Source organism: Harpia harpyja, chromosome 13 (genome assembly GCF_026419915.1).
Source record: "Harpia harpyja isolate bHarHar1 chromosome 13, bHarHar1 primary haplotype, whole genome shotgun sequence".
Lineage (NCBI taxonomy): Eukaryota > Metazoa > Chordata > Aves > Accipitriformes > Accipitridae > Harpia > Harpia harpyja.
In genome coordinates this window covers 23,400,711-23,426,475 of record NC_068952.1, presented here as the reverse complement: position 1 = coordinate 23,426,475, position 25,765 = coordinate 23,400,711, and the positions used below count along the sequence as shown (strand labels likewise).

At 36.0% G+C, this 25,765-nt stretch overlaps 1 protein-coding gene across 1 annotated transcript in view; it reads left to right on the top strand.

Moving 5' to 3' along the window:
* DNAH8 (dynein axonemal heavy chain 8) overlaps positions 1–25,765 on the top strand; it is a 148,501-nt gene that overhangs the window by 36,508 nt on the left and 86,228 nt on the right. Inside the window, 16 exon segments of the mRNA XM_052806646.1 lie at positions 1,768–2,003; positions 5,923–6,027; positions 7,066–7,179; positions 7,770–7,832; positions 8,896–8,996; positions 9,901–10,038; positions 13,618–13,858; positions 14,881–15,080; positions 15,428–15,581; positions 15,673–15,836; positions 16,426–16,528; positions 17,177–17,281; positions 17,583–17,744; positions 19,640–19,864; positions 23,075–23,247; positions 25,080–25,258. Coding sequence (XP_052662606.1) covers positions 1,768–2,003; positions 5,923–6,027; positions 7,066–7,179; positions 7,770–7,832; positions 8,896–8,996; positions 9,901–10,038; positions 13,618–13,858; positions 14,881–15,080; positions 15,428–15,581; positions 15,673–15,836; positions 16,426–16,528; positions 17,177–17,281; positions 17,583–17,744; positions 19,640–19,864; positions 23,075–23,247; positions 25,080–25,258 — 2,463 coding nt within the window.

Below are 25,765 nucleotides of genomic sequence, written 5' to 3'. Positions count from 1 at the left end.
GCAACCCCCATCTTCTGAGAGATTAGATTGGTTAGATTGAGAAATAAATCTCTGTACAATTTGTCTTCCTCTTATATCAAAGAAGACAGAAGCTGCACACTTTGATGACTAGAGTTCCTTTCAGGATCTTGGTGGCATGTCATCCCTAGCTTGCTTTCAGTGAATGTGCAAAATTGTCAGACTGCTGACTGCATATCCGCATCCAGTTCCTGGATGCAAATTCTTAATGAAACCTCTCTGGAGCCAATTAATTCACTCTGGAAGAACTCTTGCTGTCTATTATTCTGTGACCAAGAGTGATAAGAAGCATTGTATCCAAAAGAATATGGATTTTGTTGATGGTCACACTACTCCCTCATCTGTGACCACTGCATCAGAGGAAGCCAAGTCCTCCAGGTTCAAGAACAAGGATATTAAATGTTTTTTATGATCTGGGGAAGCAGGTATTTTTCTCAGACTCAGTTTCGGGTTGGGAATTGATTTATTATCATTTACATATTATAGCTTCTGGACAGGGTACAGTACTGTTCTTGAATTACCCTTGGCCTTCAGGAATTAGATTTTTAATGCTAATAGCCACATGACTAAAGAAGAAACTATATCTGCTGTAAAAAATTTGTTTTGTGAGAAGAAAGGTTATATGCTGTTAGTATCTTTTGGTTTCTTTCACCACAGTACAAAATGATGCCTATTAAAATCCTAATTTATTCCGATAATAAGTTAGAGTGCCAATGACTGGCTTTTTTGTCTCTTCAGTGTTGCTTTGGGTTTATATACTAACTGCATATGATATAATGTGACACCTTACAGTTTTAGCTGTGAAGTATTCCAAATCCCAGTATTGAAATCCCAAGATGCCATTTCCTCAACAGGTATAAACCATTTAAATATCACTGACCTTTATGCATTTGGTTAATATATATTCAAAGGTATTCTCTGAAAATCTACATTAATAAGCAGGCATTTCTTCTTTATTCATCTTCTCTATATGTTCTATTAGATAAGCTTACCAATATGTTTTATAGATATCATAATATACAATAAAACAACAGAAATATATTTAAGTATTGACGCGGAAGTCACGGACACTGCACACAATCAATATGATCAAGCAGATGCCGCTTTATTGCCAAGATAGCTCGGTTTATATCTTCATTCTAGTTACTGTTCATGCATAAGCAAATTAGAGATTGGTTAGCATGAGCTGTCCACGCGCCTAGTTACACCTAATGATTGGTTATAACAACACTGTACACGCGCATAAACATAAGGCATAATTGGTTGTATTAACTAAAACATGCGAAACTTGTCTCAGTCTAATTGGTCAAGATAAGCTGCTGAATTGAGGTTCTTTGTGCCAAGTTCCCTTTATCATGGAATGCGCACCTGTGTTCTGCTAATTGGCATCTTTCTTTTTTGTCTTCTTGTTTATTCTGCTCAAGGCCTTCTAAAGGCATCTGGAATGCTCTTACTACCGTTAGCTAAATATGTGTCCACAAGCAAAGCATCCTTGAAGTCTGCTGCCTACAAAACATCCTTGGCTCACAAATTGATCAATTCCATCGAGTCTGGATTGTTCACTATGTGCCCATTACTTTCCAAGTATCCCACAAAGTATAGCTGAAATTGTTTTGAAACTTTTAAAGTGCAGTAATTGGATTGCCTGTCTGCTTTTCCTATGTGATGACGTGGGGGATTTTTACAGAAAAAATTAAGATGTAGAGTGAATAATTTTTTTATGGTTTTTTTTGTTTTATTTTTAATCAGGACCACTGAAAATAGCTTTAGCAATTGAAGCCAAAGCCTGGAAGATGCTCCTCTGTCATTATTTAAATGAGGAATATAAAAAGAAAATGACAGATATGATGTCATTCATAAATGAATATTTAAAGAAATTGTCTCGACCTCTGCATGACTTAGATGACGTCAGATTTGCAACGGAAGCTTTATCTATCATACGTGATAATAACATACAAATGGATATGACTCTGGGACCTATTGAAGTAAGATAACTTTTAATTTTTTATCTTGATTAAAATGATATTATATAGTACAAGTCATAAGATAAACTGAGAACCCAGACAATGAGTTTACTGCCCTGAAGGATCATGGCTGAAGATGGGAAACAAAGTAATACTTTGTTGTTATTTTTATTATAAATTATGAATCAGTATTAGATAATTTGCTAGATACTGTATAAATGCAGAACAGAGAAAAATATTCTCTTTCAAATAAATTACAATATAAATACAATCTAGGAGAAAACATGCAGAAATAAGCAGATGAGAGCACAAAAGAAGGGAGCAATATTCTCCCTTTTGCTGTGTGCTTTTCCATTAGCCTTAATCCTCTTCTTTTCTGTATCTATAAACAAACATCTTGATCATCTAATCCCTTTATAACCAGAATATATTAATGGAGCCACACATCATTGTATGCTGTCAGAAACTTGCAGCATTCTTTTAGTTTTCCCTATAAGAAAGAACCTAAAGGAAGCTCACTGAGTTTTATATATACTTGGTATTTATTATCACACACTGAAATAGTAAGCTTAACAGAACACCTTTGACATCGCACCTCAAGTACTGTGTTCAGTTTTGGGCCCCTCACTACAAGAAAGACACTGAGGTGCTGGAGCGTGTTCAGAGAAGGGCAACCAAGTTGGTGAGGGGCCTTGAGCACAAGTCTTATGAGGAGCGGCTGAGGGAGCTGGGCCTGTTTAGTCTAGAGAAGAGGAGGCTGAGGGGAGACCTTATCGCTCTCTACAACTACCTGAAGGGGGGTTGTAGTGAGGTGGGTGCTGGTCTCTTCTGTCAGGTGGCTGGAGACAGGACGAGAGGAAATGGCCTCAAGTTGCTGCAAGGGAGATTTAGGTTAGACATTAGGAAAAATTTTTTTACTGAAAGGGTTGTCAAACATTGGAATAGGCTGCCCAGGGAAGTGGTGGAGTCACCATCCCTGGAGGTATTCAAAAAGTGAGTAGACGGGGTACTTCAGGACATGGTTCAGGGGGCATGGTTGATGGTTGGACTCGAGGATCTTGAAGGTCTTTTCCAACCGAAATGATTCTATGATTCTATGACATTTTCATCCACCTTTTGGAGAAGAAATTGTATTGCTGTATAGTAACATTTTCTTTCTTGAAGACTGTTTCATTAACATGATACCAGAAAGGACTTCCAGTGGGTTGTTGTCACTTTTGCTAGTTTTATGTTAAGAAAGTAGGTTTTTTCTTAGCAATTTATGCAGTGGTTTATAAGTCAGCAATGGTACAGAGACTATTTGAAGACACATATAACCAGTTCTGTGATCCAGAAGAGGTAGAGGTTAAACAAGTAAAGGAAGAACCTGAACAATAAGTTCAACATTTAAAGTAATATTCAAATCTACTAAATGTTATTTCTTAGTCTGACTACCTTCAGCCTGAAGATACAGACATGGTAATCATACTCATAGATGTTAAATAAAACAAGCAAGAGGAACTAACTTCAGCACTGTCTATTTGCTAGATTTTACATGTGTAGGAAATGATGCAAAATTTGTAAATAAATAAATAAAAGGTATACAAGATTATGAAGTATTAACGTTGTTTGTTTATTTATACATGCTTCTGGCACTTTGAAATGAATATTAGGATAAAGGTTCTTTCCCAAACCACTTACATTCTATGTATCGTGCAAACATTTACTCCCTTTCTATATTAACATAATGAGCTCCATTAATATCAGCAGGGCTAGCCATGTTAACAAGTCACTCTTAGATCTTTTTTTCATGAGCTTTCCTTAAATAATGAAAGAATATAGAGCTGATAATATCAAGACATGAATGTAGAACAATGGCAGCTGATCAGTAATTTCAATGTTCTGTCTTGTTTTCTTGGTGATTTAATTAGAACTTTGTTGATGGGGTGATTAGGCATTATATTTCTTACTAGAACATGATTGAAGGAAAGAGGGCTTGATGTAAGGAAATGTAGGACAGGAAGGGTACTGAGCATAGTCAATGTGGAATTATCAAGGGATAATCATGCCTGACCAACTTGATAGCCTTCTATGATGAGATAACTAGTGAACAAGGGGAGACTAGTGGATATTTTTTATTGTGATGGAAGCAAGGCTTTTGACACTGTCTCCCATAACATCCTCATTGACAAACTGATGAAGTGTGGACTAGACGAGTGGACAGTGAGTTGGATTGAAAACTGTCAGGCTCAAAGGATTGTGATCAGTGGCACAAAATCTAGTTAGAGACCAGTAAGTAGTGGTATACTCCAGGGGTCCATACTGGGTCCAGTACTGTGTACCTGGAGGATGGGGCAAACTGTACCCTCAAGTTTCAAGGTGACACAAAACTGGGAGGAGTGGCTGACACACCAGATGGTCATACTGCCTTTCAGAGCAACTTTGATGGAGAAATGGGGCTAACAGGAACCACATGAAGTTCAACAAAGGGAGATGCCAAGTCCTGCTCCAGGAGGTGAATAACCCCAGGCACCTGTGCAGACTGGGTAGAAAGTAACTTTGCAGAAAAAGAGCTGAGTTTATTGGTGTACACCAAGTTGAACATGAGCCAGCAAAGTGCCCTTGCAGCAAAGAAGGTTAAGGGTATCCTGGGCTGTATTAGGAGTTGTGTTGCCAGCAGTTTGAGGGAGATGATCCCCTCTGCTCTGGGGTATGAGACTTATCTGGAGTGCTGTGTCCAGTTCTGGGCTTTGCAATACAAGAGAGACATGGACATCCTGGAGTGAGTTCAGCAAAAGCTGATTAAGCAATTGGAGACTCTGACATATGAGGAGACGCTGAGAGAGCTGAGCATATTTATTCCGGAGAAGGAAGCTGCAGGGGGTATTTTATCAATGTGTATAAGTACCTGATGGGGGCTAAGAAGGAAGAGGGAACCAGGCTCTTCTCAGTGGCAGCCAGTAGCAGAACAAGAGGCAATGGGCACAAACTGAAATACAGTAAATTCCATTTAAACCTAAGAAAAATTTACTGTGAGGGTGCTCAAACACTGGAACAGATTGCCCAGACAGGTTGTGGACTCTCCATCCTTGAAGATATTCAAAACCTGACTGGACATGGTCCTGGGCAACCTGAGGTAGAGTGGGTGGGGGGCATTGGACTAGCCAATCTCCAGAGGCCCCTTTTAACCTTGAGGGTCTACTCCTCTCTCAGAAGCTGAACAGGAGAGAATTCTAAGTGTAGATATCTGCATGGAATAAACTACTGTGTTTATCAACCATCACAAACTGCACAGAATACAAGTCGTAGGTCAAAGGAGAAGCTAAAATAATGCATGCTGCTGTTTGTCTTCATAAGCAAATCTTTTGCCTAACTGTTGGGAAATTATAAAATATGAAAGTAATCTTATTTTTAAGTAATGTCATGTGTGTAGGAGGAGGATAACAAAGGACAAGATATGCAAACAAATTGCAAATGAGAACAAGCAATAAGAAAGGTTCATTCTGTAACAGATACATATGCAGGCATTTGATAGTTTGGCATAGTAATAAATATTTTATAGATGATATGGCAAAATGTTTACAAATGCGTAGTTTAGTGTGCATAGTTATTCAGAGTTAGGAAAAATTAATCAAAATCTACATTCAAGTGGAATGTAGATCAGTAGAATAAAAATACCATTGAGATGATAAAATTTTATAATTTTTTAATACTAAATTTATTGTGTTTACATATTTTTCTAGTATTTCATCCCAGACATCTTTGAAGAAATATTTTTTGCTGTTGTTCCCTAGTTCTTCATTCATCATCCATATTTTAATAAAAAAAAAATAAATATTTTATGCCTAAATTACATGAACACATTTTCTTTGAAAAGTTTCTTACAAATTGGATCTATGTTCCTGCAAATGAACTTAAAATGCATCATTCCTAAGGTTCTGTTGTTTTTTTTTTCATCTAGGAAGCCTATGCCATTTTAAATACATTTGAAATTGAGGTTACAAAAGAGGAATCAGAAGGAGTTGATACACTCAGATATTCTTTTAATAAACTACAGACCAAAGCTGTAAGTATATAAACCTATGTTATCTTCCATTTGACTTCATGTGCTTTTTTCAGACTATAAATGACAATGTGGGACCAATTGTCACTCTGCTCTGTTTTCTCACTCTTGGCCTCAGTTGCACACTAGTGTCTATACCTTTTATTAGTATGTTCATTTTCTAATTTTATTTTTATAGAGCTCTTTAATATTTAAATATTATTGTAGCTTTTAGATACACACTTAAAACCTGCCAGAAAAATGAGGAATTTATTATGTCTCTGCTCTTTCTGCTTTCCTTCATTTCCAGTTTTGGTGTCATTCTTGTCTGATCAGCAAGATTACTTGATTACCTATTTTTAAGAGGTGCATGCTCCGCCAGTGCCTTTACCCCTAAGTGATGATTGCATATTTACCTTTATTGCTTAGGACAGCCTTATGTCCCTCAAAAGCTCAATGTTTGTTGAATATTTTCTGTAGTGTAGAAGGTTAGATGGAAGTATGTAGATATTTTGTTGGAATAATTAAGTTAGATCCTGTCCCACAGATTAATCACTCTGGAAAGGACTCAAGAGCATATTTTACACTTGCATTTCATGCAGCTCTTGGTTTTTTCTCTCAAGCTTTTCAACAAAGAATAAGAAGGTTGTTAAAGAGAAGGCTGAGCCATCCATGAAGAAGAGGACCCTAACGCTTTGGGTTTTAAGAGGTTTTTTGGAGGGAGGGAAGGAAGGAAGAGAATAGGATCTTTCCCCCCTGACCCTTTTCTGTGTCCTTTTGTTTCTCCCATCCCCTTGTAATGAAACATGTTCACTTAAAGGTGGAGGGGAGATTCTGTTATGATTTTTGGTTGGTTGTTTGGGGTTTTTTTCTCTTCACTTTTCAACTCAAAAATTGAATATATAGCACCATAAAAGGAAAAAAAAAAGCTATTTATCTTCAAAAATTAATTTTTGTTCAGAATTTTAATACTTTTTTTTATAGTTTTGCTTTATATATAACTCAATTATCTGTTCCTGATTTTTAAAGAAATAACTTTGATTTTAATCTTTTGTGTGTCAGACCAGAGTTCAAGATGAGTTGGTTCAAGTTCAGCCCAAATTTAAGAGTAATTTGCTAGAATCAGTCGCAGTTTTTCAGGAAGATGTGTCAAACTTTGAAATGTCATATGAAACGGTAAATGAATTTAGTAGTTGTCTCTAAGACTTGTACTTAGTTTTTCAATATTTTTGGTTTGCAGCATTTGGGTGCCAGAAATTTTTTTGTGCTCAGCTGCTGGATGTTTGATGCCATGGTTGCTAAGCAGTCATCATTGTAGGTTAAACTTTTCAGTATGAAGAAATAACAGTGTACACAACTCTGTAAGGAAAGAAATGAATCCCTGGTGGTACAATTTGCCATGAAATCTTAATTTAGAAATTAATTTAGAAATTGTACCACATGTTGTGGCATCTTTCCTCACACATCAACATTAAAAAAGAGGATGTCAGGCCACTCACTGGGTATTTTATCTTCAGCAAAAGAACAAAATATGAAAAATGAAAGTCTAGTCCTATTGAGTTTAATTAACCTAAAGAATTTTCAATTTCATAAAAGTTATCTTTTGTTAGATTTACCATTGTAAGTATTGCATTACCAAGATACATAACTTGATTGGATTTTGACTATCAAAAAAATATGCATTTTATGATGACCTGTAAATATACAGTGGCCTTCAGTCACTTTGAGAATTAATATCCAATTTTTGTTAACTGCTTGTTTGAAAGGAAGGACCTATGGTTCCAAGTATTCCACCTCAGGAAGCCAGTAATAGGCTACAGATCTTTCAGGTAAGAAAATAAACTGTTGAGTTTCCAAATAATTAAAATTAGATCTGTTATTGCTTATCAAAACAAGTTTAGAAAAAGTCATATCTACAGTATTTGGTAAATATGTCTTGCTGAATATTCTGTGTAGTATTATGTTAACTATACTTTAGTTTGTCAGGCAATGTTTTCCTTAATGTGGAAGGATTGATTGATGGATGTGTAACCTTGCTTCACTCTTTGCATTTTGTGAGCAGAGATTATCTACTTGAAGTAATAAAAGCAGTAGAAAAGGGAAGAGTCAAGTACGACAACTCAATAATGACTGAAAAGAAGCCAGGTTGCATAGTCACATGAGCCAATCTTTTAATCTTTTAAAGACCATATTTTCCATTAGATAATTGTCTTTCAACTTGATATTTGTTTGTTATGAATCTTAGTTCATGGGTCCATAACTAGTTTTTCTTCTATTTTCAATCCTTCTTCCTTTCTCTGCAATTTATAGTAACTTTAACATTTTTTTCAACACGACTTTTGTCAGTCTCTTACGTATTGTATAGACTCTGTAAAAAGTAAATTCAAAGTTTGTGAAAAGCACTAGGTAACTACAGAAGGTGCTTAAACCTAACTTATCTAATATGTACTGAAAATGTAGTGATTTTGGTTGCATTTGCTGTATTTATTATTTTGCCAAGGGAATGCCTTGTACTTATGGTTAGTAACTGCCAAAATATTTATTTCTATTTTTCCATGGGCTGTATATTTTACCATCTGATACAAATATTTTCTTTTTTTTTTTTCCTTGATGGAATTCATGTCACATCCCATTTTTATAAAATGGTGCTTCAAATTCTTGCTTCTTACATAAACTTTCACTATTTTAATTCAAATATGGATTTGAGTATTACATGAGAACTGTTCAAAATTTTAAATAAAAAATATTTTCAGACATTTAAATATGCTTCCAACAGAATTATTTTAAGACAAGTTTAGCACTGTTTAATGATTTAATATTACGCAATTTTAAATGAAAACTTATATTATAAACATATTTTCATTTTGTCTGTTTCAATCCGAATTTTATCAGGCTAACTTTGATGAGCTGTGGAGAAAGTTTATCACATACTCATCTGGTGAACAGTTGTTTGGATTGCCTGTCACAGACTATGAAGTTTTGCATAAAGTCAGGTAACTGTTGATATACAGCTGTCTTAAGTGTTTATTAAGTATGTTAGAAAGGCCTAGGGTACAGCAAAGAGGGAAATATTAAAATATGGAAGGATCAAATAATAATAAAAAAACAATGAAAATTTTAGAAGTCTAATGAATTTGCCAATAAAAAATAATCGTATTTATTATGGCAACAGAACCATACCAGATTATTTTACTACATGTAAATACTATATAAAGGAGCAGAATACCATGTCCTAGAAAAAAAAATATATCTATATATCCTTATATATAAAAGCAGATGAGTAAATATGGTATTATGTATTAAGATATGGTACGAAAAGCAAACGAGGAAAAGGCAAGGAAAGGTCAGTGTATCATCATATATGAAAAATATAACTAGAGCTTTTATGAAATTCTACAGGTTTGAGCAGCTGTACAAATGAGGGTCAGATTCTAAAGTTTCTGGACCAGCCATTTCAATGGTTTGATGATGAGTCACACCGGATGAGGATCTGACCCTTTAGGCTGTTTTTAGATCAGCATTTTAGTTCAGATTCAGAGAGTGCTTCTAAAGTAAATTGACTAATTGTCCCTACTTGCCATGCTCTGCTTTGCACTCCAGAGCCAGCTCAGGGTACATAAGCTAGGTTCCTTTTGCATGAATGGAAGTTTTATAGAACTAGACTAAAGCAAAACTTCCCCCAAATATGTTTAGTGTGCATATTAGGTCCTTAGCACCAACTGTCTGCTGTTTCTTTTTGGATTTCATTTATGAAGTGTCCTTTGCTACAGTAAGAAAAATAATCTAATTGATCTACCTCAATTTTTTGTAGTAATATTACATATACTATGTATTTAACTATTGTGAGATATCCAAATAGCTGATTGAGATTATCATAAAGATTATTTTTTTTCCCAGGAAGGAGTTAAGCTTGCTTCAGAAATTTTATGGATTATATGATACTGTAATAAACAATATCAATGGTTATTATGAGATACTTTGGACAGATGTAGATATTGAAAAAATTAATGCTGAACTTCTGGATTTTCAAAACAGGTATGTTCATAGTATGAATTGTAACTGATGTTAAATGCATTAAGATTTAGGTGACTTCAGTAACAAAACTTCCATGAATAAAGTTCATCATAAAGTAATAAGATTCTTCAAGGAAAAGTGGAATAACACTGTGATTTTAGTTAACCAGCCTTTTACCTGTAGTTTTGATAATTGAAGGGCATACAATCAGTTGAAGAGTTGATCTCCTTAGCTAAACAAGCCAAGAGGTTAGGAGTGCTGAAAGTTTACTTGTAAAAGGTAAGTTCTTGAACTAGGAGGATTAGTCTATTGATTTTTAAGTCCTGAATACAAGAATAAAGTTTGAGTCTTAGAATATTTTATCCTTTTTTAAAAACATTTCTGCCATTTCAAGTATGTTAACAATGCTGAGCGTCTTAAATATTATGGGTTTGTAAAACAGTTACAAATATTGCAGTAATGCTGAAAGCTTCAAATGGTTTTGACACTGTTGAGAGGATTAGATGTAATTAGTTTGATTCAGAAGTATTTTCTAACCTTTTAATTTAACTCTTTTTAATATTTTCAAAAGTACATATATTATTTTGGGAAGAAATATAATATAGAAGACTAGGACAAGGATTATTTTACAACGGAATAACTGCATCATTGAGTGCAGCCCCCAACTCTCCTGCTACCTAATAGAGTTGTGTTATAAGCTTGGCAAGGCCCATTCTAAAACAATTCCAGCTTACTTGGCACTTTCCTTGCACCCCCAGTCCTCTTATTAGAATAATATTCCAGAATCTTTCATTATTAATTTCCAAAACAAAAGCATGACTAATTGATGTACATTTGTACTTGTGCCAGTATTTGGTGTCTTAGAGTATATCTCTACTACAGTTATAGAGCAGTGCAGGCCTGTTAAAACAGCTTTAAATCAATCTTAGTTAATGTTAAAATCTAATTGCTGAAATACAGAGCTCCACAAGAGCTAAATTATATTACTTTCTGAAACTGACATTTGTTTCAAATAGTTCAAGTAGAAGTGTATAAAAGGGCAATTACTTTTGTAACTGCAGTGAAGAGAAAAACCTTCAGTATAAATTGTTCTTTCTTAGGCTGTTAAGTACTCATCCCACCTATTTACCCATCATTTCCTTCTATTCTCCATTTTGTCAATATATCTTACCTCTTGGCATTACTTTGGCAGTTTTTCCTGGCTCATCACACTGATGGGTTCAGGTAACCCCAAAATAGTAGCATAACCTTCCTAAACTAGGGGGAGAGGATCTGTACTACAGAATGTGAAATTTTTTATTTGATTTTTTTTTTTTTTTTTTTGTTACTGGCTTCTAGTCCCAGGTGTCGTGGTAGTCTAGTAAATATATGTTCTCCTGAAGGTTAACTGATTGTCAGGGTTTAAGCCCAGCCAGCAATTAGGCACCACACAGCTGCCCGCTCACTCCCCCCAACCCCAGTGGGATGGGGAGGAGAATCGGAAAAAAAAAGTAAAAACTTGCGGGTTGAGATAAGAATGATTTAATAACTGAAGTAAAATAAAATATAATACTAACAATAATAATAATAAAATATAATAATAATAATAATTGTAATGAAAAGGAATATAAGTAAAAAATAAAAAAGGAAAAAAACCAAGTCATGCACAATACAATTGCTCACCACCTGCTGACTGATGCCTGAGCAGTGCTCCGCCCCGCCCAGCCAACTCCCCCCAGTTTATATGCTGAGCATGACGTCCTATGGTATGGAATACCCCTTTGGCTAGTTTGGGTCAGCTGTCCTGGCTATCATCCCTCCCAGCTTCTTGTACACCTGCTTGCTGGCAGAGCATGGGAAACTGGAAAATCCTTAGTAGGATAAGTGCTACTTAGCAACGACTAAAACATCAGTGTGTTATCAACGTTATTCCCACACTAAATCCAAAACATACTCTACCAGCTACTAAGAGGAAAATTAGCTCTAACCCAGCTGAAACCAGGACACTGATATATCAAATATGTCATTATAAGGCATAAAATTGGTAAGTGAATAATTTCCATAGCTTTGAAATTGCTTTTTTGACAGTCGGAGTTGAAGGTTGGGTCTTAGATTCACATTGTTTCCAAATTTCTAAGTGGGAAACATTAACCAGAGACTAATAAACTTTCAAGGAAATCTGTGCCAAAGAGTATTTTTCTTTCCCAAATTTGAGTTTACATATGCTGATAGAATTTCAGGGATTAAGAGTCTCTCAAAGAAGCAAGATGTTGACAGACACCTAATTGCAGTATCTTGTTTTTGTGTAATACAGTATCTCCTCCAGTATCTTCACAAGGCTCAATAAGGATAACAGGGCTCCCAGCTCTGGAACCTGCAGCATGTCATTCAAAATTTGCCTCTTTGCTGTGTCTGATTCCTGTCTCCCAAATCACTGAACTCTTTACTAATGAATGAAAAGAATGGCTGCAAACAGTAAAATTTATAAAATATTCAGATGTTTTGCCTGGTTTTCTAAAGAAAAATGTTATCTGTGATGTTACTGTCTGCCCACGTCTGTGCTCCTCTTTTACAGCATTCTTGAATACTTTTTTTTTAAAATCTATTGGCTAGTTTCAACTTTCAACAAGGCAGATTTCTCACAAAATAACCTTAAGTGCCTATGAGTTTTACAAAGGTCAAAACTTCACAGTAGTCCAAAACCAGACACAAAATACTTTTTCCCCCTCAGGGAAAGGCAGACAGGTATTAAACATTCTGTTGACAGCAACCAGGGAGCTAATCAACATGAATGTACTGGCAACCATACAGCATCAACATAGCTCTAAACCAGACACAGACTGTTGTATTGTACCTGATTACAGAAAATATGAAATTATATCAGTGGGAGGTAGAGAGATAAGTGACAAAGGATGCAAAACCAAGAGAAATAGGATCCAGGCTTTATAACTTTTCCTGCTAAGGATGTACTTTATCATTTACATTAGGACATTCCTGTGGTGGGTCAACTGCTTAATTCTTAGTGTGTAGGCTCTGTAAAAGTGTGGTCAAAGAGGTGAATATTCATTTAACTGTTTTGCTGGGGTTTTTCCACGTTAAAAGTATATAATTTTCATTTTCTTAGTGAATAGTTTCAGGACCACTAACCAAAAGTAGAGAAGATGGTCATATCTTTCTAATTTTCACGTCTATCTCCAAAGTAGTATGTTAATATGTGCCATGTGTTTTACTGGTATCGTAAATCAAAGTAAATATTGTATTTGTACAAGGATTATATATATGAAATTTAACTAATTTTGCTTTAGTTTTTGTTTGCCAGTAGAGTTTGTGATGATAAGCGACAGATAAGCTATGTTTTAATGCAAACCACAATATTTCTGTCTATTTGCAAAGAACATATTAATGGTTAAAACTGTTTAATATTATGATTTCCTAGTAGGGCATTTGCATTAGTTTTTCCTAAAAAGGTAGAATAATTGACACAAATTGGAATTTTACTTAGAAAATGTTGACCTCAATACAAGCTTCTTTATATCTCCTTGTCTGTTTTTAAAATGTTTAAACAATTCCTATTTTGACAGAAGAGACATTTACTACTGTATCAATTTAACTCAACTGCAGGTGCCGTAGACTACCTAAAGGACTCCGACACTGGCAAGCTTTTTTAGATCTCAAGAAAAAAATTGATGATTTTAGTGAGTCTTGTCCTTTGTTGGAAATGATGACCAACAAAGCAATGAAGCAAAGACACTGGAATCGTATTGCTGAAACAACAGGACATCAATTTGATATAGAATCTGATTCCTTTTGCCTTCGAAACATCATGGAAGCACCAATTCTTAAACATAAAGATGATATTGAGGTAGGTACATACATTTCATTTTTTTTCCCCTCCATGTTCATTTTATATTGTCAGCAGAAATAATATGATTACTTATAAAATTATCACCTTTTTTACATTGTTAAAGTCCTTGACTCTCAATCAGACCACACTAGTTTTAAATAATTTATATTTTATTTAGAAGTTCTTATCCTTATGAACAAAGACAGAGGTAGCAGCTGGAATCTTTGGAAACTTATTGCTAGATAATCTCTTCTCATTCTTCCTGGCCCTATTTTCTGTGATTTTCTTAGTCCTTCTAAAACATGAAAAAAACCAGACAAATCTTCAAATGATCATGGTCTCCTACTTTTTTAACTCTGTAGTGGCTTTAAAGATTTGTAAATAAATCAGAAATTTTACTGGAAGGCTCCATGCTTGTTAATATTTAGTATGAGTACTTTTCTAGATCTTTATGGATTCTTCTGAACCATACAACTTCAAAAGGTCCCCCACATAACCTGAAAAAACTCTCAATGGAGTTTACAAGTTTCACAGGGTAAATATGCGTGCAAAAGCTATTGTTATATCCATACTTTATTTATACGGAAGCATTCCAAGGTGATCTGCTTAATTTTGAATTAAGCTCTGATTGAATAGAATGTTGGACTTGGTGACTTTTCCAACCTAAACTATTCTTAGATGCTGTGATTCTATAAATTGAAATGTGATAAGACTGAGAGTTCATCTGGTGATGAGTCTCCATCACTATGCTAAATTTTGTAGAAATGATGATTCAGAAATCTTGTTATGCAGAAATAACAAAATGTGAAGCCACAGAAATGGTATATCCATGCATTTCCAAGTGTACATTTTTCCGTTATCCGTACATGTAATTTGAGTAAAATTAGTAGTGTGATCTCTGCATTTGTGTGACACATTTCTGTACTATTTAAAAACAATATATGGAATTTTACAAAATATTCTATTACCTGATCTGTAATATTAGGAAAGATTTCACTTCTGAAGAATGGAGATTCTAAAAAATGGTTCGTTCTTTGCAGGATATATGCATATCTGCTACAAAGGAAAAGGATATAGAAGCCAAACTATCTCAAATAGCTGACATTTGGGGAAGCCAAATTCTGAGCTTTTCATCATTCAAAGGGAGAGGAGAGTTACTGTTAAAGGGAAATGAATCATCAGAAATGATAATGTTGATGGAGGACAGTTTAATGATTCTTGGCTCTTTACTGAACAATAGGTACTTTTAAATTGTGTATGGTATTTTCAGAAACACACCAAGATAGCAACTGTACTACTATTAGGCTAAATCAGCAGTAAATTTAAATGGAATATTATTTTTTAATGAAAAAGTATGTTATAATGTCTAATGAAAATCTTCTTCAAGTGGAAGACTTTCATGTATTAGTAGCAAACTACTGTCTCAATAGATTTGAATATAATCAAGCTGGTTGAAATTTTCTGCAAGATTCTTCTTCCTCTAAGTGAAACAAGTGTTGTTTGGTTTTTTTTTCACCATTCTAGAGTATTTATTTTATAATAGCTTTATTTAGCATTAAATAATTTCTGCTTCTCATCCTTTTTTAGATACAATGCACCATTTAAAAAGGAAATTCAGAGCTGGATTTATAAACTAAGCAGCTCTACAGACATAATTGAAGAATGGCTGGTTGTGCAGAACCTCTGGATTTATCTTGAAGCTGTTTTTGTAGGGGGAGATATTGCAAAAGAGTTACCCCAGGTAAACTTTACAATGCTTGCCTAAAAGCTATCTGTGTAATAATTTCCAACAGATTGTGCTGTGAAAGTACTTATGGTTTTGCTATATATAGGAAGCAAAGCGTTTTCAGAATATTGACAAATCATGGATAAGAATAATGCAACGAGCTCGTGAAACCCCAAATGTAATTAACTGCTGTGTTGGAGATGAGACTATGGAGCAACTTCTCCCTCATTTACATGAACAGTTGGAAGTATGTCAGAAATCACTTACAGGGTATGAATTGTTTAATTTTTAATGCATTATTATTTTGTAAATAGTTTATGTGAGTTATAGTAGGAGGAGCACGAAGATGATCAGGGAGGCTGGAGCACCTGCACTATAAGGATAGGCTGAGAGAGTTGAGGTGGTTTTGCCTGGAGAAGAGAAGGCTCTAGGGAGACCTTATAGTGGCCTTCCAGTACTTAAAGGGGGCCTACAGGAAAGACAGGGAGGGACTCTTTAACAGGGAGTGTCGCAATAGGACAAGGGGTAACAGTTTTAACTGAAAGAGGATAGATTTACATTAGGTATTAGGAAAAAATTCTTTACTGAGAGAGTGGTGGGGCACTGGAACAGGTTGCCCAGAGAAGTTGTGGATGCCCCATTCCTGGAAGTGTTCAAGGCCAGGCTGGATGGGGCTTTGAGCAACCTGGTCTAGGGGAAGGTGTCCCCACCCATGGCAGGGGGGGTGGAACTAGATGATCTTTAAGGTCGCTTCCAACCCAAACCATTCTATGATTAATAGTATTTCAGTCTTACTTTCATTCTTAGAAAAAATTGAAGAGCTGAAATATTCTAATAAAAATCTTGTTCAATTTTAAAGGTACTTGGAGAAGAAAAGACGACTGTTTCCTAGATTCTTTTTTGTTTCTGATCCTGTCCTACTTGAAATTCTTGGACAAGCAAGTGATTCTCATACAATTCAGGTACAAAATTAGTGATTTTTTTTTCTGCTTATAACAACAACAACAAAAGAATATGGAAAAGCATTTAATAAATTAAAATGTAAACATTTTCTTATAAACTTTGCTTGAGAAAAATTTTTGTTTCTTGCTCTTTAGTCTTTAAGAAAATATGAAATGGATCTCTGTAATTTAAAAAAATCTTCAGAATTCAGAACACTAGAGTGTGGTCCCATGACATGATTTGCTGGTGGTTCCTTTCACAACTAAACTAACAGAATGGACCCTGTGAGACTTTCATGCTTTGCATATTGCAAAATTCATCCAGCTAGTCTGGAGTGTTACTGAAGGTTTATAGTCCAACTAGTCTGGATTGTTACTGAGGGTTGACTGAGATAACATAGCTCATCTCATACAATAGCTGATCTCTGTTCCCCTAGATCACCTCTGGAAACTGTAAAAAAACCCAACCAAACAAAAAAACCCAAAAAACCCCCACCAGCAAATGAAGATAAAATCCTACATAACCATTTCTCTAATTATTACCTACAGATGGTCTGAAATTCATCTGTAGGTTCAGATGAACATTTACAAGATAACCTTATCTGAGATTTTCTTCTGTTTGCTAATGTCATATATTTACATTGAATGACTTCTGAATTATCCTTACAGCCACATCTGCCTTCCATATCTGACAATATAAATGAAGTAGACTTTCACCCAAAGGATTATGATCGCATACTGGCAGTCATATCAAGAGAAGGAGAAAAAATTCCAGTAATTCTCTGAATTTTTTTTTTCCAGAAATGTTGTTGATAGATAAATCATTCTATTATTGAACATATAAGTATATATTACATTGAATAATTTGAATTTAATTAATTACAAATGAACATTTCTAGGATTTGTGTAACAAAACTATAATATGTCTTCATTAAATAAATTTCTAGTATGTTTATTGAAATTAAATCTGTTGTCTTGAACAGAAATTTAATAACTATTTAGTAACTAACGTTCCTGAACAGAAGTTTAGTAACTATGTTCTATTTTGTACCTTTTACTTTTATTAATTTTTCAGTTGGATACTCCAGTGACTGCAAAAGGACCAGTAGAACTTTGGTTGCAGGATTTATTGTGTTTGCAGCAGAATTCATTGCATGGCATAATTAGGACAGCATATTATCAAATTAGTGACCCAGGATATCAGTTGCTGAATTTTCTTAATCAATTTCCAGCACAGGTGAGATTACAGGATGTGGATTTGTGTGTGCAGTCTGGGTTGGGGGCAGGTGGGGAGGTGGGGTGGGATGTAAAGAGCATATAGGATTGTCTATATGAGGAAGTTTTCACAGAGGATACACAGATAAGGATCTACTCAGTAAAAGGCAATCCTTAATGACTTCAATTTTGGTACCTTATATATAGCATAATGTTTTTCTTGTAATCTACTTTAAAATGACTTTTTTCTTCTCTTGGAGAATAGGAAGTAGAGCTTATATTTTCTTTGATGGATATTGAACCCCTTTCAGATGCAAATAAAATTTCATGTGCAGATTGATTTCCCTCTCATAATTAAGGTTGCAAGAGCTATGATTATGTTATTTATCTCATAATTTACAAGATTTACCTCATAGTGCATATATTTGTCACTATGATAATGCAGTCCTAGTAGAAGCCTATCTTGAAGGATTCTAGTTTGCCTGGAGACTCTTCCATCTTACTGATAATTCATAAATTTCATTAACAAGTAATGAATTTTTTCCTATTCTCTACAAATTCTAACTCTGTAATTTGCTAATCAGTACAGTGCTGGGTGTAATTTTTTTAATAGAAATTCTGCAAATGTTAAAACTGGCCAATACTTTGCCAATTTAAAAAAAAAAAGTACACTTAGATATTTAATAGAATTATCTTAAAGCTGTATTTATGACATAATTATGTATTATCTCAGCAGTATTTATTTTAAAAAGTCTACTATTTTTCTTTAAACAGATAAGGACTGTCTGTCTTATTTGCATGTCAGATATTTTGAAGTGGCTTTATTACCATCTGCAAAGACCTTCTTTCTCATGTCTTGCTAATCCAAATGTTTTTATGTTCAAAGAATTGTTTGTGTTGGCAGGGGGGAGAAGAAGAAATGGTCTTTGGCCAAGAAATTTAAAGTACAGAGAAAGAAAAGCTGTGTTATAGGACAGCAAAGAAATTGGGCAACATACTGACAAATATTTGAAATGTTTTCTTTCCTTCAAATTGCCTTTTTCCTGTCGCAGAAGCTTCTGTTACAGGTAGCATGAAAAAGGTCATATCCAAAGATTTAAAATTTTTTTTCCTCTAACTGGTCATTTTAAAATAAATTTGGTTTAGACTCTACTGATGAGAGCCTAATGATTCTAAAATGGCGAGATATTTCCTGCTGCACAATCTCTGTAACCACGAACTTACTACAGGTATAGGGAGATAGAAAAGTAGAAAGAATGGGTGAGTCAAATTTTTAACTCTTGGTGCTTTGTGACTGTAGAAATGTGGGGAAAAAAGGTATTGATACAGTTCTCGTCTATCCTGTTTTGTCATGGGTGTGCTGATACTGTAAATCAAAATCAGTCTGAGACTGTAATATACACACAACATCGTATAACTCTCTAGATTTATTTGGAAGCAAAATAATATGCAGTTCAGTATGCTTAGCCTGTACTCCAGTCATGACACCATGTTAGAAAGATAGCAATCCATCCCATGTTCAGTAGAAATGCACAGAATTTTTTTTTTGTGTGTTCTTTAATTAGCTACGAATGGGAAATTTTCAAAAGGACTTCTCCCCACAATTTAAGACCTCTTCATGTTTGTGGTATTGGAGTGCACTTAGGGATTGTTAAGTGAAACTGACTCGTTAATTTGTGTCTATCTCAGTATGTGACAACTTTTTGTGAAATTTTTAAAATGTTTTCTCAGGAGTTTCCAGTACCACAGCAAAGCCAACTAACTCAGCACAGTATCCTGGTGAGATAGCATCTAACTGGACATAGTGATAATATCTACACCATAATTTATTGTTCCTATTACACCTAAGGCTTCTATGATAAAGGTAGTGTTCAACAAGTGATTTTTTTGTATTTTTTTCACATATTAAATTTGTAGGTTGGATTACTGGGAATTCAAATGTTGTGGACACATGATTCAGAAGCAGCTCTACAGAATGCTAAAGAGGACAGAAAAATCATGCAAGTAACCAATGGGAGATTTCTGGAGATTCTGAATATGTTGATTAGCCAGACCACGCATGATCTTTCCAAGTTTGACAGAGTGAAATTTGAAACCCTTATTACCATTCACGTACATCAGCGTGATATTTTTGATGATTTGGTAAAGTATAGATTTTGATTTCTGACAATTAAATGCATTTTCTGTCATAATAATTTTTCTTATATGTGGTAGTTAGTTACACGTGTATGCATGTTTTCATAAGACAGAGATACCCATAATCTCACCATAGTAAAACCAGTACATTTTTGCTTAAACTAGAATAAAATCCATCAGTTCTGTCATCTAAATATTTGCTCCAAAGTTTTATGCTTTTCTTAAAATATTTCAATTTTCCACTTCTTCCTACAGAATTGTTTTGATAGACAAAAACCTTTTAGTATGTCCTTTCTTTGAGAAACTGTTTCATTACTCTTACTTGCATAACTAAAAAAGTTGAGTCTGCTGAGGGTGTTGTAGCTTTATCATCATAGATAATTTCCTTATGGCTTGTTACAGAATCTTAGTAGTTGGCACTAGGCTGCACTTTAGCTCCACCTGTTCTAGAGTTACAGCAATGATAGCAACATCTTCTATATCTCCTTGTTTCTTCCTTCTGTCTCTCCTATTCCTTTGGACAGTAGGCTACTGCGATTCTCTTTCTGGTTCCTAAGAATAATACATAGAAGACAAACAAACAAACAAAACCTACTAAAACCTACAGATAAAGCCAATCCTATACTTAAACTTTGTAGACTGTGGTAAATTGTTGTATTGGCTTTGTGTGGCAAGGTTGTGGTAGCAGAGGGGTTTACAGGGGTGGCTTCTGTAAGAAGCTGCTGGAAGCTTCCCCTGTGTCCGACAGAGCCAATACTAGCCGGCTCTAAGACAGACCCGCCGCCGGCCAAGGCTGAACCAATCAGCGATAGTGGTAACGCCTCTGTGATAACATTTTTAAGAAGGAAAAAAGTTGCGGGACAGACAGAAACAGCAGCTGGAGAGAGAGTGAGAACATGTAAGAGAAACAACCCTGCAGACACCAAGGTCAGTGAAGAAGGAGGGGGAGGAGGTGCTCCAGGCGCCGGAGCAGAGATTCCCCTGCAGCCTGTGATGAAGACCATGGTGAGGCAGGCTGTCCCCCTGCAGCCCATGATGGTCCACAGTGGAGCAGATATCCACCTGCAGCCCGTGGAGGACCCCACGCCGGAGTAGGTGGGTACCCGAAGGAGACTGTGATCCCATGGGAAGCCCGCGCTGGAGCAGGCTCCCGGCAGGACCTGCGGATCTGTGGAGAGAGGAGCCCACAGAGCAGGTTTTCTGGCAGGACTTGTGACCCTGTGGGGGACCCACGCTGGAGCAGTGTGCTCCTGAAGGACTGCACCCTGTGGAAGGGACCCATGCTGGAGCAGTTTGTGAAGAACTGCAGCCCGTGGGAAGGACCCATATTGGAGAAGTTTGTGGAGGACTGTCTCCCATGGGAGGGACCTCACGCTGGATCAGGGGAAGAGTGTGATGAGTCCTGTCCCTGAGGAGGATGAAGCGGCAGAAACAATGTGTGATGAACTGACCGTAAACCCCATCCCTGTCCCCCTGCACCGCTGGGGGAGGTAGAGAATCCAGGAGTGAAGTTGTGCCCGGGAAGAAGGGAGGGATGGAGGGAAGGTGTTCTGAGATTTGGTTTTATTTGTCATTACCTTACTCTGGTTGATTTGTAATAAATTGAGTTAATTTTCCCCAAGCCGAGTCTGTTTTGCCCGTGATGGTAATTGGTGAGTGATCTCTCCTGTCCTTATCTCGACCCATAAGCCCTTTGTTATATTTTCTCTCCCCTACCCAGCTGAGGACAGGGGAGTGATAGAACAGCTTTGGTGGGCACCTGGCATCCAGCCAGGGTCAACCCACCACAGTCTTTTTGGTGCTGAAGCCCCGGCGGAATGTGAGGAATTCGAGATAAGGATAGTAACTGAGAGAGGTAATGGGCAAAACACGGACTGAACAAAACATGGACAGCTAGAGGGTGAAGAGCTGCATAACAAGTGGGAAATTTTTGTTCTTGTAATTGTGGTGAAGGGACAAGGGGTGGATTGTGTGTAAATTGTCCGCTTTTTGTCGGTGGTGTGATGATATTATTTCGATTTCGGTGTGGAGAATTCTTTTTTGTTGATGTGAGTGAAGATTTTGTGTAATGAATATAGATTTTAATGATAATTCTTAAATATGTGATGCACAGAGGTGAGGGGTGGAATGGAGGTTCCACGTTGGGCGCCAAAAAGCACTGTGGTGGGTTGACCCTGGCTGGGTGCCAGGTGCCCACCAAAGCCACTCTATCACTCCCCCTCATCAGCTGGACGGGGGGGAGAAAATATAACAAAAAGCTCGTGGGTCAAGATAAGGACAGTTTAATAAAATGAAAGCAAAGGTCGTGCACGAAAGCAAAGAAAAAAACAAATTATGTTATTCTCTACTTCCCATCAGCAGGCAATATCTAGCCACTTCCTGGGAAGCAGGGCTTCAGTACGCGTAGTGGTTGCTCAGGAAGACAAAAATGCCCCCCCTCCATCTCCCTTTACTTAGCTTTTGTATCTGAGCTGACGTCATATGGTATGGAATATCTGTTTGGTTAGTTTAGGTCAGCTGTCCTGGTTATGTCCCCTCCCAAGTTCTTGCCCAGCCCCAGCCTGCCGTTGAGGGGGGGGCAAAAATGTTGGAGAGACAGCCTTGATGCTGTGCCAGCACTGCTCAGCAGTAGCCAAAACACTGGTGTGTTATCAACACCTTTCTAGCTACTGATGCAGAGCACAGCACTACGAGGGCTGCTATGGGGAGAGTTAACTCCATCTCAGCCAGACCCAATACAATTGTTTACATTCCTTTATTTTTTGAGAAATGCAATCCCTCAACACTACATCTCTCGCATATTTTTACTGCTGATGACACAAGCTTATTACATTTTACGCAATTTGCCTTCCATGTCTCAGTCGGATCGTCCCTTCGTCATGCCCTTTGTTCCAATGTGTTTGGTGGATTTAGCAGTGTGTTGTTTGCTAATTTCACTTGGGGAGTGAGCTGCACTACCAAAGCAATTTAAGATTTATTTGATTAACACAGATGTTGTGATGATCAGGTTAAGTGATGAGGACATTTTTTAGTATCAGTTTAGCATACATCTGAACGTATTGTGTGATGCTTACATGTATTTCACTTTACTTACATAGGAACTTTAACCTGAGTAATCACTCATTCTCATACAAACAAGCACTTTATCACAGTTATCAAAGACAATAAACATGGATACTCAATTATAACATATACATTTGTTTACTTTCTTTTAAGGTAAAAATGCACATCAAATCACCAACTGATTTTGAATGGTTAAAGCAGTCTAGATTCTACTTTAAAGAGGATTTCGATCAAGTCTTGGTATCCATTACAGATGTTGATTTTGTTTACCAAAATGAATTTCTGGGTTGCACTGATCGTCTGGTTATAACACCTCTTACAGACAGGTTAGAAAAACAACTATATAATGAATACTTTAAATATTTATAGTGTTTATTTAACATATATCTTTAAAGAAGTACATTCTGAATTAAGTCCTGTGTGGGCTAGGTCATTCATGAATATTTTATCTTACATTTGGTTAATCATATTCTTTTAGAAAAGGTAAAATAGAGTCTCAGTAATTTGTACACTTAGTAATTCCTAGAAAAATTTTATCACTGCCTACTCTTAAAAAAGAAAAAGATTTAGTTGCAGAAATCAATAGTTTTAATGTTATATAGTAATGTATAATTTAGTAGTATTTCTATACTGAAGAAAAGATTAGGTCAAATATTTCAAATTCTGTAATAAGGAATTCTTTAAAGATTTTGTAGCTACCAGTGTCTTTGAAAGTCTAAGACAACCAGTCAGTGTCTGTTGTCTTATTAGTACTGGGAAACAGTTTAGATTTGTCCATAAGAATCTAGATCTTGACAAAGTCCCAGCTGTATGCACTCACCTGCCATTGTTCTTTAGCCAGGCAAGCAAACAACCATTAATTTTGTTTCAAATGTGGCTTAACAATGAGAACTATTTTTCTTTTTTCCTCTTGGGAATTTCTTGGCTTCTTTTCTTGTCAAAATTCTTCCTCCATTTATTCCTTTCTTGAGATGTCACTTTTGACCAAATGAGAAAATAGAAGGCCAAAAGATACTTCACTTGCAAAAAGATCCCCTCAAGAACCAAAAATAACTTCCAACCTACAATCATTTACTTTGCTACCTATGTGAAGTATGTGTCTGTACAGATTTTTGAACACCTTTATTTCTCCAGAAGAGGTAGGACTGCTATTGTCACAATATGGAAAGTGCAGGACATTTCTGCAGTGAACTGTACTGCCCTCAACAGTCAAGTATTTTTCATGCAAAATGTTAAATTCTACCCCCAAATTTGCCTTGACTCCAATAGAATGGTAGAATTAAAACCTTTATGTCACTAGAAATTTTCTTACTGGTTAGAAAACATCAAGGTCCCTGCAGTGCAAGTTTGGCATAATATATTACAGTGATTCAAGCTAAACTGTAGGAACTAGTTAGTCATTAAATTCTGTTCAATTATGGATTAAAACCAGAAATACTTTAGTTAGAAATGTGTTCAGAGTATGTTGAGTTGATTTGACAGTGAAGTTACCCTATCATTTGTATAGGAACTTTGTCATTTAATGCCTTGCGTTACCCTTCCATACCTTACCATGAATGAAAATTGTAATTAAGACTCTCATATAACTAAAACAGTAGTCTAAATTTTTTAAGGCTTAAAAAAAAAGAAAAAAGGAAAAAAAAAAAAGGGTAAAGCTTAGGGTTTTTTTTTTTCTTAAAGCTGTAAAATTTTTTTTACCCATAATTGTGGAAGGGGCCATATATCCTTATTCTTTCACACTTGAGGATTTAGACAAAGGTAACCTAACCTAATGAAATGTATACAGATTAGGATGCTGCAGAATATGATGAGGTGGCAGAATTCAACAGTACAATCCGCTCTTTATAGCTGTCAAAAGAGTTAATGACAATTGAATTCCTTTATGTGGTGTGCATTAATTTTTTTTACCTTGTCTAATATTCACAGTTTGTAAGAAACTATATTAACACCACATAAAATTTTTTGCTTTTATAAGTAATGTTTAAATGCTGTATTTTGTGACTTGTACTGCTCTGAAATTCCTGCACTCATGGAACTGCTTTATGAGGAAGTAATGTTTCAACATAAGAGCTGTAGAATATCACATAACTCATTGTCATATATATACACATATATCTTTCATATGATTTAATAAATTAATATGAATTAACATTTATAGGTGCTATATAACTTTAGCACAGGCTTTGGGAATGAACATGGGAGGAGCTCCAGCAGGACCAGCTGGAACTGGTAAAACAGAAACGACGAAAGACATGGGAAAGGCTCTGGGAAAATACGTAGTAGTCTTTAACTGCTCTGATCAAATGGACTTCAGAGGTTTGGGTAGGATTTTCAAAGGTAAGACTTCATGTAGGATAGAAGAGACCTCCACAGGTCATTTAGCAGGTGCAATTAGAGCAGGTTGCTCAGGACCTTATCATGTTGAGTTTTGAGTACTCCAGGGATGGACGTTCCACAACACCTCTAGGCCCCTGTTCAACTGTTTGACCATCCTCATGGTAACACTTTTTTATACTTCCATTGACCTGGAATTTCCCACATTGAAACCTGTGTCCATTGTCTCCTCTGCTTCCACTGCATCTCTAAGAAGAGCCTAGCTCCAGTTTCTCAGTGCCTTCTATTAGCTAGTGTGAACAGCAATAGGTTTTCCCCTTAGCTTTCTCTTCAGGCTCAACAAATCATGTTCTCTCAGCCTCTCCCTCTGTGTCATGTCCTCCAGCCACTGACCATCCAATGTCTCTCCTCTATTGGTAAGCCCCAAACTGAACACAGTACTCCAGCTGCTATCTCACAAGTGCAGAGTAGAGGCAAACAATGATTTTCCTCAATGTGCTGGCTACACTC